This window comes from Dromiciops gliroides, chromosome 2 (genome assembly GCF_019393635.1).
Source record: "Dromiciops gliroides isolate mDroGli1 chromosome 2, mDroGli1.pri, whole genome shotgun sequence".
In the NCBI taxonomy this organism is placed as follows: domain Eukaryota; kingdom Metazoa; phylum Chordata; class Mammalia; order Microbiotheria; family Microbiotheriidae; genus Dromiciops; species Dromiciops gliroides.
The window spans coordinates 342,615,719-342,632,375 of NC_057862.1; the positions used below are offsets into that span (position 1 = coordinate 342,615,719).

The 16,657-nt window shown below is 38.6% G+C and overlaps 1 protein-coding gene across 1 annotated transcript in view; it reads left to right on the forward strand.

The window, feature by feature from the left end:
* DOCK2 (dedicator of cytokinesis 2) overlaps positions 1-16,657 on the forward strand; it is a 500,741-nt gene that overhangs the window by 89,758 nt on the left and 394,326 nt on the right. The window contains exons 21-22 of the mRNA XM_043986513.1: positions 385-485; positions 2,067-2,201. Coding sequence (XP_043842448.1) covers positions 385-485; positions 2,067-2,201 — 236 coding nt within the window. The remainder of the gene's footprint in view (positions 1-384; positions 486-2,066; positions 2,202-16,657) is intronic.

Genomic DNA, 16,657 nt, shown 5'->3' on the forward strand with positions numbered 1-16,657 from the left:
TAAATGTAAATTGGGGGGCAGCTAGATGGCGCAGTGGTTAAAGCACCGGCCCTGGATTCAGGAGTACCTGAGTTCAAATCCGGCCTCAGACACTTGACACTTACTAGCTGTGTGACCCTGGGCAAGTCACTTAACCCCCATTGCCTACAAAAAAACAAAAAACAAAACAAAAACAAAAACATAAATGTAAATTGGATACAGTAAAACCTTAGTCAAAAGAAATGAATTTCCAATAGAGGAATTTCAGGTAATACTGCACAGGGGGATATTTTTAACAAGGTAGCATCTGAGAACTCTTCAAGTCCTATCATGTAAGCATCCGTGTCTGTATCATCTACACAGAAAGTCCACCTCATATATGCTCATTCTTGGCATCTTTATCAGATCTATATAATAGGACTCATCGCAGATCGGAAATTCCAGCATTTCAATACTGTCCTGGAGGCCTATATACAACAACATTTCAGTGCAACATTGGCTTACAAGTAAGTGCATATTCTCACTGGGATTTCTCTTGTTGATCGTCATTCATCACCCATTTATCCTGGGGATGAGGGAGAACTTGGCCTTTAAGAGTTCCCTGGAGCCTGAATCCACAGCTCTTCTTTCTAGAAAAAGAAAGAAGTTTCACATTAACTTCCCTGAGAAAGGACTAGGGTCATTTTGTAGACTTTGACCTTAGAGCCTCATTCAGTATGAGAGTTAAATGAAGTTCTAAAGATCTAGTCCTCTTGTTTTATAAATGAAGAAACTGAGTCAGTAAATTAGTTGGAGGTTTTTTCAGCTTTTCTCTCCTAGCTTAGTCTTTTGAAAGTACAATGTATGTTTGATGAAGAACTGTGAATGTCTTAATTATTCTCAGTAATACAATGATCCAAGACAATCCCAAAGGGCTAATGATGAAGCATACTATCCATCTCCAAAGAAAGAATTGATATTGATCGAACATAGACTGAAGCATGCTATTTTTCACTTTCTTTCATTTTTTCCCTTTTCTTCAAGTTTTTTATACAAAATGACTATTATGGTAATGTTTTACACAATTGCATGTGTACAACCTATATCTGATTGCTTACCTCCTCAAGGAGAGGGGAGGGGAGAGATGGAAAGAGGGATAGAATTTGGAACTGTTTATTATGACAAAAAGAAACCACATCTTGAAATGTCTAAGAACTGGAAAAATGTAAATAAAAGAATGAGAGAAAGAAAGAAAAAGAAAGTACAGTGTAGCTAATCTCTTGAATGGAAGGTCATAGGAGCATAGATTTAGAATTGAAAAAGTGTCTGGATATCAGTTTTTCTTATTTATAAAATGAAGGCATTGCATTAGATGACTTCTAAAGCCTCTTCGGGTTCTAAATCAGACCAATAAATTTTAGTCCTTCCATGTCTGCTTCTTATATCAGAAGGCCTAAGGAGTCAGAGGGGCTTCCTGTTGACCACCCATTCTAAGGATATTTTGTTCCTGTGTCTCTTGGAGACATATTACAAAGAGAAGAGAGATGGGGGTGTATTAGAACTAGTTTCTAGGTTTCCTAGTCCGCAGGCATATAGGATCATTTGAATTTTTATGGCAATGAAAACAGCTGAGCTACAGACTGAGATTAATCCTTTAAAGATTCAAAATATGTTAAAAAAAAACCAAACCCTTTCTTTATAACATCTTTCATACTTCCTGCACCATTCTTCTCCATCTGAAAAGGACTTTTAACCCCACCTTTTACTGATAGCCATACCCAAGGATGGTCACTAATAGTTAAGTAGTCACTAACCACCTTGCTATGGCCAGTTTTTTCTAGTTCTTCTTTTTTGCTGAATTATAAAATGTTGGAGCTGGAAGGAGTCTTAGAGATCATTCCATCCAACCTCCCTAACATAATTGACTTTCTTCATACTATTTGTTTGGGGGATTTTTGTACATACATGCACACAGTTATACACAGTGATAGATTTATTATGCACTGTCATATGCCATGGATTGAATGCTTCATGATTTCCTGCACAAACTAATAACTGCACCATGTCCTGGGAAGAGAAGTATTTTGAAAATATAAACTTTTGTTTAGGAAACTGATGACAGTTCTGAAGACCTACTTGGATACTTCCAGCAGAGGGGAGCAGTGTGAACCTATCCTAAGGACTCTTAAAGCTTTGGAATATGTGTTCAAGTTTATTGTTCGGTCGAGGACTTTATTTTCACAGTAAGTTACCTGTTAGGTAAGAGTGATTGATTAGCTCCGCAATTCCACTGAGATAGAACAGTGTACATGCTGTTGGAGAAACTCACTTAGAAAATTATAACTAGTCGTCGATCAGAAACAACTTTCTCCTTTTGAAACCCAGTGAATTACAAAATCATAACAAATGTACCATCTTATCTAAGTGCATTTGGAAAAAAAATCCTTCTTCCTGCCTGTTCACCTTAAGCTAAAAGCTTAAAGAACAGTATTTTATCCAGTTATTGTGGTTTGGGGCTTTAGGCGCTTCCCTGCTCTCTCTAGCCATCCTCCTTGTTTGATTTGAGACAAAGAGAGCAGTCCAAGAATCTGTATTCAATGTTGCAGAATTCTTCAAGGAGGGGCCTTAGGTCACCTTAGGCGATTTGGCATTCATCTGGCTCCAGCAAAGTTGTCTGTGACAGATGGGCTGGGGTCTGAGGTTTAGCTTCTTGTCCTTGAGATTCTGGTACTCTGTAGGTCAATTGATATGTCAAATACTGTGGAACTCTGGACACTGGAATCAATTTGATAAACATTTATTAAATACCATCTATATGCCAGGCACTGTACTAGTTACTGGGGGCAGGGGGGGGGCAAAAAGACAAAAATGAAAATGGCTTCTCTTCTACTGTGGGGCCAATAAAGAGTAATTTGGTGGGGAGAGTATTGACAACCTGGGGATTATTTGTAGAAGGTGGCACTGGATCTGAGCCTTGAAGGGAACCAGGGATTACCAAAGGTGGAGAGGAAAAGAGGTGTGGGAGATAGTCTGGACAAAAGCCTGGCGAGAGAAGGTAGAATGTCATTCTAAGGGTCAGTTTGGAATGGAGTATGTGAAGGGGACAGAACACAGCATGTAGATGGAAAGATAGGTTGGAGAACATTGTAAAGGGATGTAGGTACCAGACGCGGGGAACCTTAGACATTTGATATTCAGTACCACTGAAGGCAGGTTTACTGCTCAGTCTTTGAGGGCCAAAAGAACATATTTTTTTAAAAAACTGAGGCAATTTGAGTTAAGTGACTTGCCCAGGGTCACACCGCTAGTAAGTGTCAAGTGTCTGAGGCTGGATTTGAACTCATGTCCTCCTGACTCCAGGGTTGGTGCTCTATCCACTGTGCCACTTAGCTGCCCCTAGAACAGATTCTTAACCTGGAGTCTTAGCATAGGGCTTTTTACTCAGTACAGATTTGGTTTTGAAACCCTAAAAAAAAAAAAAGGCTCCAGCAGGCTCAAGGTCCCCATTAGTAGAAGTTCCTTGGATAGAAAGGTTACATCTTTATTTTTACAAACTTCTAACTAAAATTTAGCATTTCCCTAAAGTATTAAAATGATTCTGCGAAGGGGTCCATAAGCTTTACGAGATGGCCAAAGGGGTCCATGATACAAAAAAGGTTGACGATCCTTGGCTTTAAGAATAGGTACATGAAGATGGAAGGTCCTTGAAGAGCTCTGTGTCCACTTAGGTTAAAGGATATATGTAGTTAGGGAATTGTCTGGATTATAGGGGGTAATAGACACAGGGCTGGAAAGGGCCTTTTTAGTTAGAGATTTTTAACCTGGGCTCTGTGAAATTATTTCTTAAAAATGTTTTCACAAATGTATTTCAATATCCTTGAAATTCCAGGATTACGGTTATAGTCTTCTGTATTTTATTTTATGCATTTAAAAACCTTATTATGAAAAAGAGTCTATAGATTTCATCAAACTGTCAAAGGGGGTTCTTGACACAAAAAAGATTAAGAGTACCTGTTATATGTCATCAAATCTAACCCATTCATTTTATAGGTGAGGAAACAGAATTCTTGAGAGAGTAAGAGGCTTGTCCTAAGGTCACATGGGTAGCAAATGGCAGAGCTGAGATTTGAACCCTACATCTTTTGACTCCAGATCCATCATTTTCTTTCTACTATTCCATGTGTAGTCAGCAAAGCTATAAAGAAAAAGGTATCTAGGACTGAGGTCCTAGGAAGTTTCCCAAAGGATTGTACTCAAAAAGAAAGAGGAGGGGGCATCTGTGATAATAAAAAATGTAAACTCCCTGAAGGCAGGGGCTGTCTTTTTCCTCTTTTTGTATCCCTACCTCTTAACATAGTGCCTGACACATAGTAGGCATGTAATACATTTTTAATGAATTGAATTGAATTGAATGGTGCCCTGGGAAAGAATGACGGAAATAATTGTACAGAATATAGCTTTGTTTTGTCAAGGAATATTGAGAAAGGAAGATAATTTAGGCTGTTATTAAATATTGTCTTTGATATTTCAGGAGATAGGATTAAAATGCTGATGAATCTCAACACCCTTAGATCTGATAGCAAAAATGTCATTTGGATTATTCTAAAAGTGATTTTTTTTCCTCCTCAAGTAAATTATAAACCGTGTGAGGTTAGGTACCATGTATTTTGCTTTTTAGTATAATGCTTTTCACTTAGTGCAAATTTGATTGAAAAGACAAAAGAAGGCTCCAGCAGTCACAGGACATCCATTAAGGAAAGTTCTTTGGATAACTTTGGTTTCTTTCTGAATCCCAGAGATCAAAAAGAAGCAAGATTTGAACAAGTTGATTATGGAGCTCCAGTGGAGCCTGCGTTATCTCTAGTTAACAGAACTACAGTACCTTCACTTCGACACCCTCTTTCTGTCATCTCCCCTTCCCACGTGGTTCCTTCTCTCTCTTTTTTTTTTTTTTTAGTGAGGCAGTTGGGGTTAAGTGACTTGCCCAGGGTCACACAGCTAGTAAGTATTAAGTGTCTGAGGCCAGATTTGAACTCAGGTACTCCTGACTCCAGGGCCGGTGCTCTATCCACTGCACCATCTAGCTGCCCCCAGGTTCCTTCTGTTTTTTCCCACCCTTTATTCTAACTCCTCTCTTGGCCTTCTTGCCTTTTGAACTTTTAATGTTTTTGCTTTGTGGCATTTGGGGCAGCTCAGTAACACAGTGGATAGAGCTCTGGGCCTGTAGCCAAGAAGACCTGAGTTCAAATTTGGCCTCAGATATGTACTAGCTGTGGGATCCTGGGCAAGTCCCTTAACCAATTTGCCTCAGTTTCCTCATCTTTAAAATGGGGATAATAATAGCACTGGGCAGGATTGTTGTGAGGATCAGATGAGATAATAACTGTAAAGGACTTAGCATAATGTCTGGTGCTTAATGAGCACTATATAAATGCTGGCTATTATTATTATTAATTATTATTGTTGTTGTTGTTGTTGTTATTTATTTTGCTTCCCCCTTCTCCTGGGATGTTATTTTATATGTACCCTATCCCCCTTATCAGAGAAAATGCATTGCTGTTTGAGTAATTGGTGAAGCTGGTTGGGCTGATTGGTAAATTTAATTTAATTCAAAATACATCCTTTAAGCATCTGCCGTGTACCAGGCTCTGTACTAGGTTTTAGGGATGCAGAGACAGAAATGAAAACCCTATCCTCAAAGAGCTTACATTCTGATGGGTGAAGAGGGGTCGTGTGGAGAAGACTGCTGGTGGGCTCCACTTGGAAGAATCTGCAGATTATAGAATTAGCACTAGAAGGGACCTCAGAAAGCATTTAGTTCAGCCCCTTAATTTTACAGATGAGGAAACTAAGACCCAAGGAGTATTAAGTGACTTGGCCAAAGTCCAAGAGGTAGTAAATATCAGAGGTGGGATCATGAGCCCTGGTCCTCTTCCTGCTTTACAACACATCTTTCTCTAGGATAAAGAGCACTCAAAGCAACATTTGTATCCATCTGGGAACTGCAAGATCGGGGGTGACTCCCTATCTTCATCTCGGCTTTCTTTCTAGGATGGAGGGCTTTTTGTAGTATCTGTGTATGTGTGTAAAGGGGAGGGGACTTATTGCTTTGCCTGTTTTACTATTTTAACTGTCCTAAATCCAGTGGAGAAGGCTGGAGGGCAGTCCATAGCATTTGGGAGACACATCCTCAGGGTTCAGGGCACTTGTAGGCCAAGCAACATACTGTTCCCATCCCCGTTCACTGCCTTGGAGTTTCGAAGGCAGCTGGAGAGAGATAGGAATGTAATTATTGCTTTTGTGCTTGTTGTGTCTAGTATTGTGTTTCTGTTTCCTGTTACTCTTTTGTTCTCCTTTCCCATGGACATAATTACAGTGGAGCCATCTCCCATTGTTTCTCTTCACATTTTTTTTTCCTTTGTAGATACTGCATATATTCCTTTATAGCAATTAAGGAAGTGGTCTTATGTCAGGGTATGGTACAAGGTTGGGTGGGTGGGGAAGGAACACAAGCTAATAGTTCTGGGACTGCAAGCTACCTCAGGAGTCACCTAATTCAACCCTCTTATTTTTGTAGAGGAGAAAACTGAGTCTTAGGAGAGGTTAAGTGACTTAGCTCAGGTTGTTTCACTCGGGTAGTGAGTGTTAGAGGCAGAATATGAATTAAGGTCCTCTGACTCCAGTACCAGTGTTTGTTCCTCTGTACCATGATGCTTCCTGTGGTCTAGGAATCCTTGGGAATGCTTGAAATTACATTGGGATTATTAATTTCTTTCAAGTCTATGCCTTTCCTATAGTCCATGCAGAAAATTTGGAGATTCTTTCTGGTTCCCCAAATGCCAATCCTTTTCCCCTTTGTCTTCACCCCATCTAACAGTAATAGACCATTATTTCTTTATTGAAAGTTTATTCTAATTTTTCAATTAATAAATATTTATTGTATCTCCCTTCCACCCCCTCTTAAATGAAAGTAAATGAAAAAGCATAATAAATATTCATATTTAAGCAAAACGAATTCCTACACTGGCTTTTTCCAAAAAAAGTATATCTTGTTCTTCATCTTGACTCTGTCATCTGTGTCTGGAGGTTGGTAACATCATTGGTCCTCTGGAATTGTAGCTGGTCAGGGCATTGATTAAAGTTCATAAAGTATAAACTGGTATATAGTGATGGGAGCAGAACCAGGGGAACAATTTATATAATCAAAGCATCACTGTAGAAACCATTATTTCTTGACTGTCTCCTGTGTGGCTGGCAATATACTTGGTGCTGTGCAGACGTGTTAGCAATTCATAGAGTTACAAGATTTAGAAGTGGAAAGAACCTGAGCCTTCACCTAGTACATACATTAGTTTAATTTTATTTTACTACATTATATTGGTTTTGGGGGGTTGTATTGATGCCTTTTTTTAAATTAGTGATTTACAGATATATTTTCCCATCCCTGTCACAGATCTTCCCTTGAAATAAAGGGGAAAACCCCAGGTACACAAAAGAAGCTGTCACATCAACCAATTTTGAGAATATGTGCAACATTCCATGCTATTAGTTCTCTATTCACCAACAAAAACGAAAGACATAGGCTCATTTCATAAGGAAGAAATCAGAGCCTTTGAGAGTTCAAGGAGCATGCTCCAAGGCATGCTGGTAGTAAAAAAAAAAAAAAAAAGCCAAGATTCAAACCCAGGGCATAAATCAAAGACCTGGAGCTGGAAGGAAACTGAAAGTCAGTGAAGACTTACCCCACCCCCCACACCCATTTGAGAGACAAACCCAGGGAGGACAAATGACTTACCTGAGATCATGTGGCTAGTGAACCTCAGGGCCAGGGTTTGACCTCAAAGAGGTCCCTTGACTCCAGACCTAGTGCTCTTTCCATGATACCTCTATACTCTGCTGTCTTGAATTATACCACACCGTCCTGGGCCAAGCTCATCTTCTCTCAACTGGAATCTCAGCAGGGATTCTTTCCCAAACCTTGTAAACTGCACTTTGAATCCCTGCTCCCTATCCATTTAGTGATCCAAACACCATGATATTCTTTATTGCCCTGAGAACTTACCTTCAATGACTGACCCCCTGTGAAGTACAATGATTAGTGAGGAGGTACAGAAATGACTGTTTTTCAGATGCTAAGCCTCTTTCCTAAATGCTATGCCATGACTTTTATCCCAGAGATCAGAGTGATAGCTCTGTTTACTCTCCATTTTGGTTTGAACTTCTGAAGTTATTTGGGTACCGTGGCTTCCCTCTTTTACACGACCGACATGGATTTGCACAAGCCATTTTTACATACCTTTGGCCTCTGCCCAGGAAGTCAGACTCCAGTCCTGGTAAAAGGTTTATATCCTTATACTCTATTAGAAATGCAACCCCCAAGGGGCAGCTAGGTGGTGCAGTGGATAGAGCACCGACTCTGAAGTCAGGAGGACCTGAGTTCAAATCTGGCCTCAGACACTTAACACTTACTAGCTGTGTGACCCTAGGCAAGTCACTTAACCCCAATTGCCTCACCCCCCAAAAAAGAGATGCAACCCCCCAAAATAAAACAAGCCCCTAAAATATATACTCTGAAACAACCCAAATGCAGAGAAAGGCTCTGTCCTTTTTCCTTCTCCTATATTCTTTGTTATTTTCACATTCTACACACTGTTATTCTCCTCATCCTTAGGAGTGGGATGATTTTTTCACCTGAAGGAGCCAGCACAGAGTAAAAGGATTGTTTTTGGAAACTAAAAACACAGTGAGTGAGAAGAAATTCAATGGAAGACCCTTTCCTGTCTGAAATCCTGCTCTGTGATGGGGGCTCTTATCTTCAATTTTTCCTAATAGTTTTTTTTTTTAAAGTTGAATGTCACACTTCCCAGGCTGGGCCCTAGGTTCCATGTTTTCTTAGTACCCTGCTTTAAGGAAAGAACTTTCTGGTCCCTAAGCATCATATCATATTGGTGCTGACACCATTATGATAGCTATTCCCCGTATTCTCACCTAACATTTATTGTTATAAATAAACTCTCCGGACTGGACATTGACATCACCATCACCATCACTATCGGTCACCACCATCATCATCATCATGATGTTCTAGCCTGGCCTTTCGGAACTTTTAGCTCCTAAGTTTTCCACAAACAATCAATGACACATTGATTTGCTGAGGAGCTGCCCTTCCTTACAAGTCAATTTGTCCTCTGTGAAAACTGGGACCCAGTTCTCCCACACCTTGCTTTGTCTTGGAAATGCTCCATTTCCTCTCTGCTCCTGGCAGACAGCAGTCATTCTACTTCACATCCCTCAGATCTTCTTTCCTTTGCTTTCCTCCCAAGGTACCCCAGGTCTGACTATGGAATTTTACCCACACACCTCTTCTCAGTAATTTGCCCTTCCAAGAAGCCCATCCTTATTCCCCTCATAGCATAGCATCCTTTGATATCTTCTGCAAGAGAGCCTGAATGCAATAGGTCAAGCGAATCTTAGAATCTAGTACTTTTCACGGATTAGTGGATTAGAGGTACAGCTGACCTAAAAAAGAGAGGGAGAGGACAGGTCTTCTATAGCATGTCCTCATCCATCAGTTAATAAGCATTTGTTGTGCACAGATGATGTATCCAGTACAGTGGGAGGTACAGAAGATATTAAAAATGGTCTCAATTTACTTTCACTCAGCATGCAGATCCACGGTGGGCAAATTGCTATAACCTGACAATCCATCAACGATCATTTATTAAGCTCCTACTATGAGTCAGGCACTTTGTAGGTCAGCAGAGACACAAGAAAAAATAGATTGTATTCCAGCAGAGAAAATAACATATACACATTTGAGAAAATACAGAATATTCACAAAATAAATGTAATGTAATTTTGGGAATTGGGGTATAGAAAACTAGCTAAGGGAATAAAGAAGTGGCACTTGAGCTGAACATTTAAGGGAACTATGGTATTAGGTGAGGGGGCTTTCAGGTAGAGACAGCCTGTTTAAAGGCATGGAGATGGTAGATGTAAGGTCACATCTAGAGAAGAGTAGGTAGACCAGTTTGACTGGAGGATAGTGTGTGTGAGGGGGAAGAATATGAGATCAGTATGCAAAGATAGGTTGTCTCCAGATGGCCAAGGGCTATAAATGCCAAACAAAGGAGTTCACATATTGCTCTAGAGGCTGTAGGAAGCCAATGAAGCTTCTTGATCAATGTAAGGATCAAATGGAATAATGGATGTGAAAGTCCTTTGCCTCTACACATGTGAGGGGACATTTTCTTGATTCTTCTTTCCCTATTCTTTTTGCCTCCATCCCACCCCAATATTTCCAAAGAAAGGAACCATTAAAAGAGTCAGCAAGGGGCTGGTCAAGGGAGAAGCTCCTGTTACCTCCAATGAGTCTCTTCTGTGCGTGGAAAGTAAACTTTCAGTCCCAATGGAACAAGCTGCAACAGAAATGGTTGTGGAATCATAAAATGTTGAAGCTGGCAGCTTGATGGCCAGTGCATAAAGCACCGGCCCTGGATTCAGGAGGACCTGAGTTCAAATCCAGCTGTGTGACCCTGGGCAAGTCACTCAAACCCAATTGCCTCACCAAAAAAAAGATTCCTATCCTTCTATGGGGCAGCTAGGTGGCACAGTGGATACAGCACTGGCCCTGGATTCAGGAGAACTTGAGTTCAAATCCAGCATCAGACACTTGACACCTTCTAGCTGTGTGACCTTGGGTAAGTCACTTAACCCTCGTTGCCCTGCAAAAAACCCAAAACAAACAAACATAAAAAATGTCGAAGCTGCCCTGGATCTTAGAGATCTATGAATAGGATTAGAAGAGCACAGGAAGAAACTGTGAGAGGCAGAGTGAAGTACCCGAGATCACAGAGCTAGCAGGTATCTAAACTGGGATTTGAACCTAGGTCTTCCTTACTCTAAGGCTAGTGCCCAGTCCCCCTCATTTGATAGGTGAGGAAATTCATATTCTATTGAATATGGATTATCTTCAACCACTGGAAAATAAGGTATACAATGCTCTATTGTGGCTCATTTGCATCTTTTTGGGTTGCTGGGATTCCAGCGATCTGGCATCTTTAATAATTGATGGCTAGAATTCTAAGGCTTGCAAAAATGCTTTGCATATTTTGTTTATTTAATTGTTACAACACCCCTATTAAGGGCAGTTGGTGGTGCTGTGGATAGAATGCCAGGCCTTGAGTCAGAAAGACTCCTTCCTGGGTTCAAATCCATCCTTAGACATTTACTAACTGTGTGACCCTCAGACAAGTCACTTAATCCTGTTTTCCTTGTTTTCCTCATCTGTAAATGAGTTGGAGAAGAAAATGACAAACCACTCCAGTATCTTTTTTTTAAAGAAAACCCCAAAAGGATTCATGAAGAGTTGGACATGAGTGAAAAAAAGACATCCTTATTAAGTGACTTGTCCAGGGTCACATAGTTAGTAAGTGTCTGAGGCAGGATTCAAACTCCAATCTTCCTGACCCAAACCAGTGCTCTATACATAAAAGGAGCCTGAATTTTCATCTGTATTATGTTTTTGGTTTCTTTTGCTTTTTTATAACGAGGATGCAAACACTACTTCTAATTGCCTTGAATGCTGTATAACTTGAAGTGCCATCTAAAGCTGAGGCACTGAACCTAGGGACTATATTTCCAGGATGCTTTCTGCATGATCTTGTATTCCTATCTTCTCCTGACCTGCTCACCTTCTTACTCTGTAAATATCGTACACCAGTTTACCCTGCAGGTCATGAATAAATTAAGATTCATTTCTCATACCTGTGTTTCCTCCTCCCCAAGTGAAGTTCAGTCCTACTGAGCATGAAGGCCAATTCTTAGGCTTTTACTGTTTTAAACAAATAGAAATTTAACTCAATTTCTGTTGTTGTTGATTTTTCTTTATTCTCATACGAATATATTAAAATATAATCAGTTTCACTGAGACTTGGCTATGATATTAATCATATAGTTTGTTTTCTGTTTTTTTCTTATATTAACTTTATTTGTATATATTACTATTTTTTATTCTTGTATGAAACTGCTATTTGAGGGATGTATTGTTTTGATTTTTTATTCCATTAATGGCCCATTTAGCTATAAGAATAGGAGACAGCCTGGTACAATGAAAACAATGCTGGACGTCAAGTCAAAAGACATGGGTTCATATCTCAGACCTGCTACTCATATACCATTAGACAAGTTATTTGGGTCTTGGTTTTCTCCTCTGTAAAATAAGGTGATGGTTCTAAGTGGCTTCTAAGGTCTTTTCCAGTTCTAAAATCTATGACCCTATCATCTTGGGTTAGAGTTCATTGAATCATCTCCCAGTGACATTATCTTGGCATCAGGACAGAAGAGAGAACTATCATCAAAAGGATGCTGTCAGCACAGTGACATTTTACATTTATGATAAATTTAATGATCCTACTTCCATTCTTCCAAGATCTGGGATTCTGTCAGTATGGGCAGCCTCTCCACAGACACAGAGAGTGAAATATCCGTGAATTGGTAGATAATCTTTGAGAGTTGCTGTGGCCAAATGAATAAAGAATAAAAAATGCAAATAAATATATAAAGGAATGGCTGAATAAATAAACACATAAATCATTACCCCAAGGCCAATGTGGTGATGAGCCTGTCTCTGAAGTTAGGCAGATCTACTTTAGTCTGGCTGTCAAGAGGACCATCCTTGAGGTATTTCCAGTTTATTAGCAGGTGCTAGAGCTTGCCTTTGCCTGAGATATTCTTTGGGAACTCTGGGTAACCTTATACTGTGTCAAAGCCCTGAAGGCCTTGAGTATAGGGCAAATGTTTATAGAGCTAAGAAAAGTCTTCATTTATGTTGTACTAGTAGGAAATATGGAACTACATAAGGTTGTGTGTCTATGTACCTTATTCAACAGAATTTTCTTTCAACAATGTGTTTACAAAGTGCCTAGCACAGGCAAGGTACTGTTCTAGGCCCTGGAATAAGAAGAACAAAATTCAGCCTTGAAAATTCTCCTGGGACTGGGTCTCTTCCATATAGGCATCAGTATCATATAAGACTGTGACAGGTGCAGTTATGGAACAACTTCCTTCATGGACTGGCTGAGTGGTGCATCAAGTTATATGCTAAACAATCTTTTTGCCAGAGATATTCTCCAGTGGACAGGAAGATGTTTTCTGGAAAGTCCAGATAAAAGAAGGAATCTTCATTTGTGGCTTTCCAAACATGCCTATTCATAGATTACATTTTACTAATTGCATTGATCTCTGAAATACTACATATAAAGCCTTCTTTGTGAAAGCCACAACAATGCCAAAGAAATCAGCTTAACCATCAGCATTATAAAAACAAGTAGACGCAATATACATATTGCCCAGGTTATGGATGTAGCCGGGGAGGCGTTATATGTAGACAGAAATGTGGTGCTGCTCTTGGAATCAGGAAGATCTGGGTTTGACATTTAATAGCAGTGTCACCACCAGCAAGTCATTTAACCTTTCCAAGATGTAGGTGCCTCATCTGTGAAGGGAGAGTAATCACAGAATTTATAATATGGATGTTGTGAAGATCAAATGGGAATATTTATATAAAATTTTGCTAATCTTAAAATACTATATACAGATCATCTATTATATATTGGATTGGATATCAGTAGTATATAGTTATAAATTAGGAAGCAAATTCTCATAAATTAGAAAGGTAGTTCTCTACTTTATGTTGTAGAGAGAATGTATATGTGTATATACACATGTGTATATAATGTAGATTTATGTATGTGTATATACATATGCATATATGTATATATACATATTTATATACACAAACACACAAATTTCTCTCTATATATATGTATACATATAATTTTTGCTTTTTATAGTTGAATGTGTTGGGAGGTGAGCTCATCTTTAGTAGACTCACTGAAAGCATTTTTAGGACAACTCCAGCAGGATTTCTTCTGCTAAATCACTATAATCTGAAGCTTTTCTTTCCACATTCTTGGAGAGCATGACTATTTCTCATGGTAACATGCTAAAATCACAGTCTTAAATTTTTGTGGCTCAAACTGATATCCAGGTTCTAATGTTCCAATTCTGGTATAGTTTGCTTGCTGAACTCTTAAGGATATGTAGAGGTCTGTATTTGTAAAATGGGGATTTGTCACCTGTGAATTTACGAAATGCTGTGAACTTGTATAACTCTAGCAACCTTAGTGTGTCCTACTTTCAGTTAAGAAAGATGGGATTAGGTTTATATCTGCAGGTGCTACAGTTTTGCAGTTTGTAGTATGTTACGTGGTTTCTACCATTCATTTGACTAACCTGCATTGATCACTAATCCAAATTACACAAGGATAACCTGTCTGTCATTTCTGGTAGAAGTGAATTGGTCCTAAATCATCTTCATACAGCAATTTATATCTATAAATGAGACATGACCATTTGTTTAATGCTTCTTGGTCACATATTGTTGGTTGAGTTCATGGTTATATCACTCGTGGAGAGCCTTTGAGGGGCCCATTCTTGGATCTTAGTGGTTATATAGGCTCTGCTTGGAAGTAAACCACTTTTTTTTGTTTTGTTTTGTTTTGTTTTGTTTTAGTGAGGCAATTGGGGTTAAGTGACTTGCCCAAGGTCACACAGCTAGTAAGTGTTAAGTGTCTGAGGCCGGATTTGAACTCAGGTACTCCTGATTCCAGGGCCGGTGCTCTATCCACTGCGCCACCTAGCTGCCCCAGTAAACCACTTTTGCTTAACGAATCCAATGGTATATACTTCTTTACTTTTGTCTGTTTGTTCCAAAAGTATTTCTGTACTTCTTTGATCTGCTTATTATATGCTCTGTGAATGTCTGTCAAAACTCTTCCTCTTTTTTTTTTAAGGAATGTTAATTTTTTAGAGTGATGAGCTCATCCTTTGATTAATATTATACAAGTTTTTGTCAAGATCCAAATACAAATCTAGCCACAGCATTCTTGTTGATTTCTTTCTGTGTGATTTGGCTTTTCTGTAGGAGATCAAGATTTTATAAATATTGCCTTTGCATTTTGTTCAGGTTGACCTCCAGATTCAAGTTCAATGCCTCTATTCTCCGAGTTCCATGGTAAACATTAATAATTCTGTACTTATGGTGTTCACGTGACATTGGAGAAAGATCCATGAGGTGACAGAGCTGTTTTATATGTTTTTAAACAAAGCCATGTAGTTTGATATTATCCATTTATATGAAGTAAGTAAATAAATATTTGGTTCAACTCCTTTATTTTGAAAAACCATATGTAGTTATATTTAGGAGAGTACAAAAGATGTAAGGTAAAACAGAACAATAATAAATTGTGTGCTTGAAAAATACAATTTATATCAATTACTATGTTGATAGGGCATGTTAAATAGAGAATAATATTCCATATGGATTTCAGGTTCCAATGTTTTTAATACATTTTGTAGATTTTCAATAAATATGGAAGACAGATGCAGAATGGAGTCAACTGTTTTACAGTAATTAAAAAGGGAGAGTATAAATGATATATAAGTCTTATAGGTGACTTTTTCAATAGTACCCTGGTCCTTTTTGACACAACTATTTTTCTAATCAGTCAATATATTTTCTTGTAATCATCATATATTTTTAATGATGCAAGCTGTGAGTGCTTTGAATAAAATACATAAATTTTTTATTTGCCCATATTTGGAGAGATTGTCACCAGTGTTCTCATCTTTTGGTAGTAGTGATATGATGCTTTCTCTTAAGAAAGATGGAATTAAATTTATATATGAAGAAGAAAAAAACTGATAAAGTGTTTTGCTAATGATTCATTCACTACTTGGAGGCTTTTGAGTTAGTAAATATGAATCTTATCTAAAACCTTTGCAGGTTTTCAGAGAAGCTAGAATTCCAGTCATCTTGCTTGATGTAACTATACTGTCATTCATTATATTAGTGGCGTGCATATTTTCTGTTTCTTGTTGGACCCAACTTGCATTCATGTTGAACTTCTTGGAGCCATAGAAATGAACAGAAATTTTCCATAGCCTCATTTTTGGGAGTCACCTCTTATCTTTAGTTTCTTTGCTTCTCAAGATTCTAGTAAAATTTTTCATTAATGTTGAATTTTTTTCTTGTGCTGCTTAGCTTTCTTATATAATTTTAAACCTTTGAACTTTGCTTTTAATTCCTGATTATGGGAATCTAAGATTTCAAATATGCTTTCTGGATTCTATTCTGCATGTTCCTTCCCTCCCCTTTTCTTCTCTTCTCTATTTGACACAAGGTCCAAGCGCTCTCCATTGTACCACTAGCTTCCCATACTTTATAATGCCAAAATTCTTCCAATGGAAAATGCATTTAGCTGTGAATTATGGAATACCATACCTTGGAAGAAATAAGACTATAAATTACCCGAAGAACGATGGAAGCAGATGAGGTCGCTACAAACAAGCTATATCATGTTATACATGATTATCTTAATACACAGAGTGGCACAAAATGCATTTTCAAAGATGATGAAGATGATATCTGAATAGCAGAATAGTAAAGGGGAAAGTGTACTGATTTTCAAGACAGAAGTCATGGATTCAAATTTTGCTTTTGATTCTTCCTGAGTGATCTTGGGCAAGTCACTAAACCTCTTGGAGCCTTAATTTCTTCACCTATAAAATGAGGGTGGGACCCCTACAATCACTTTGTCTCTAGATACCTGAGCCTATTATTATCCCTGGGTTTCAG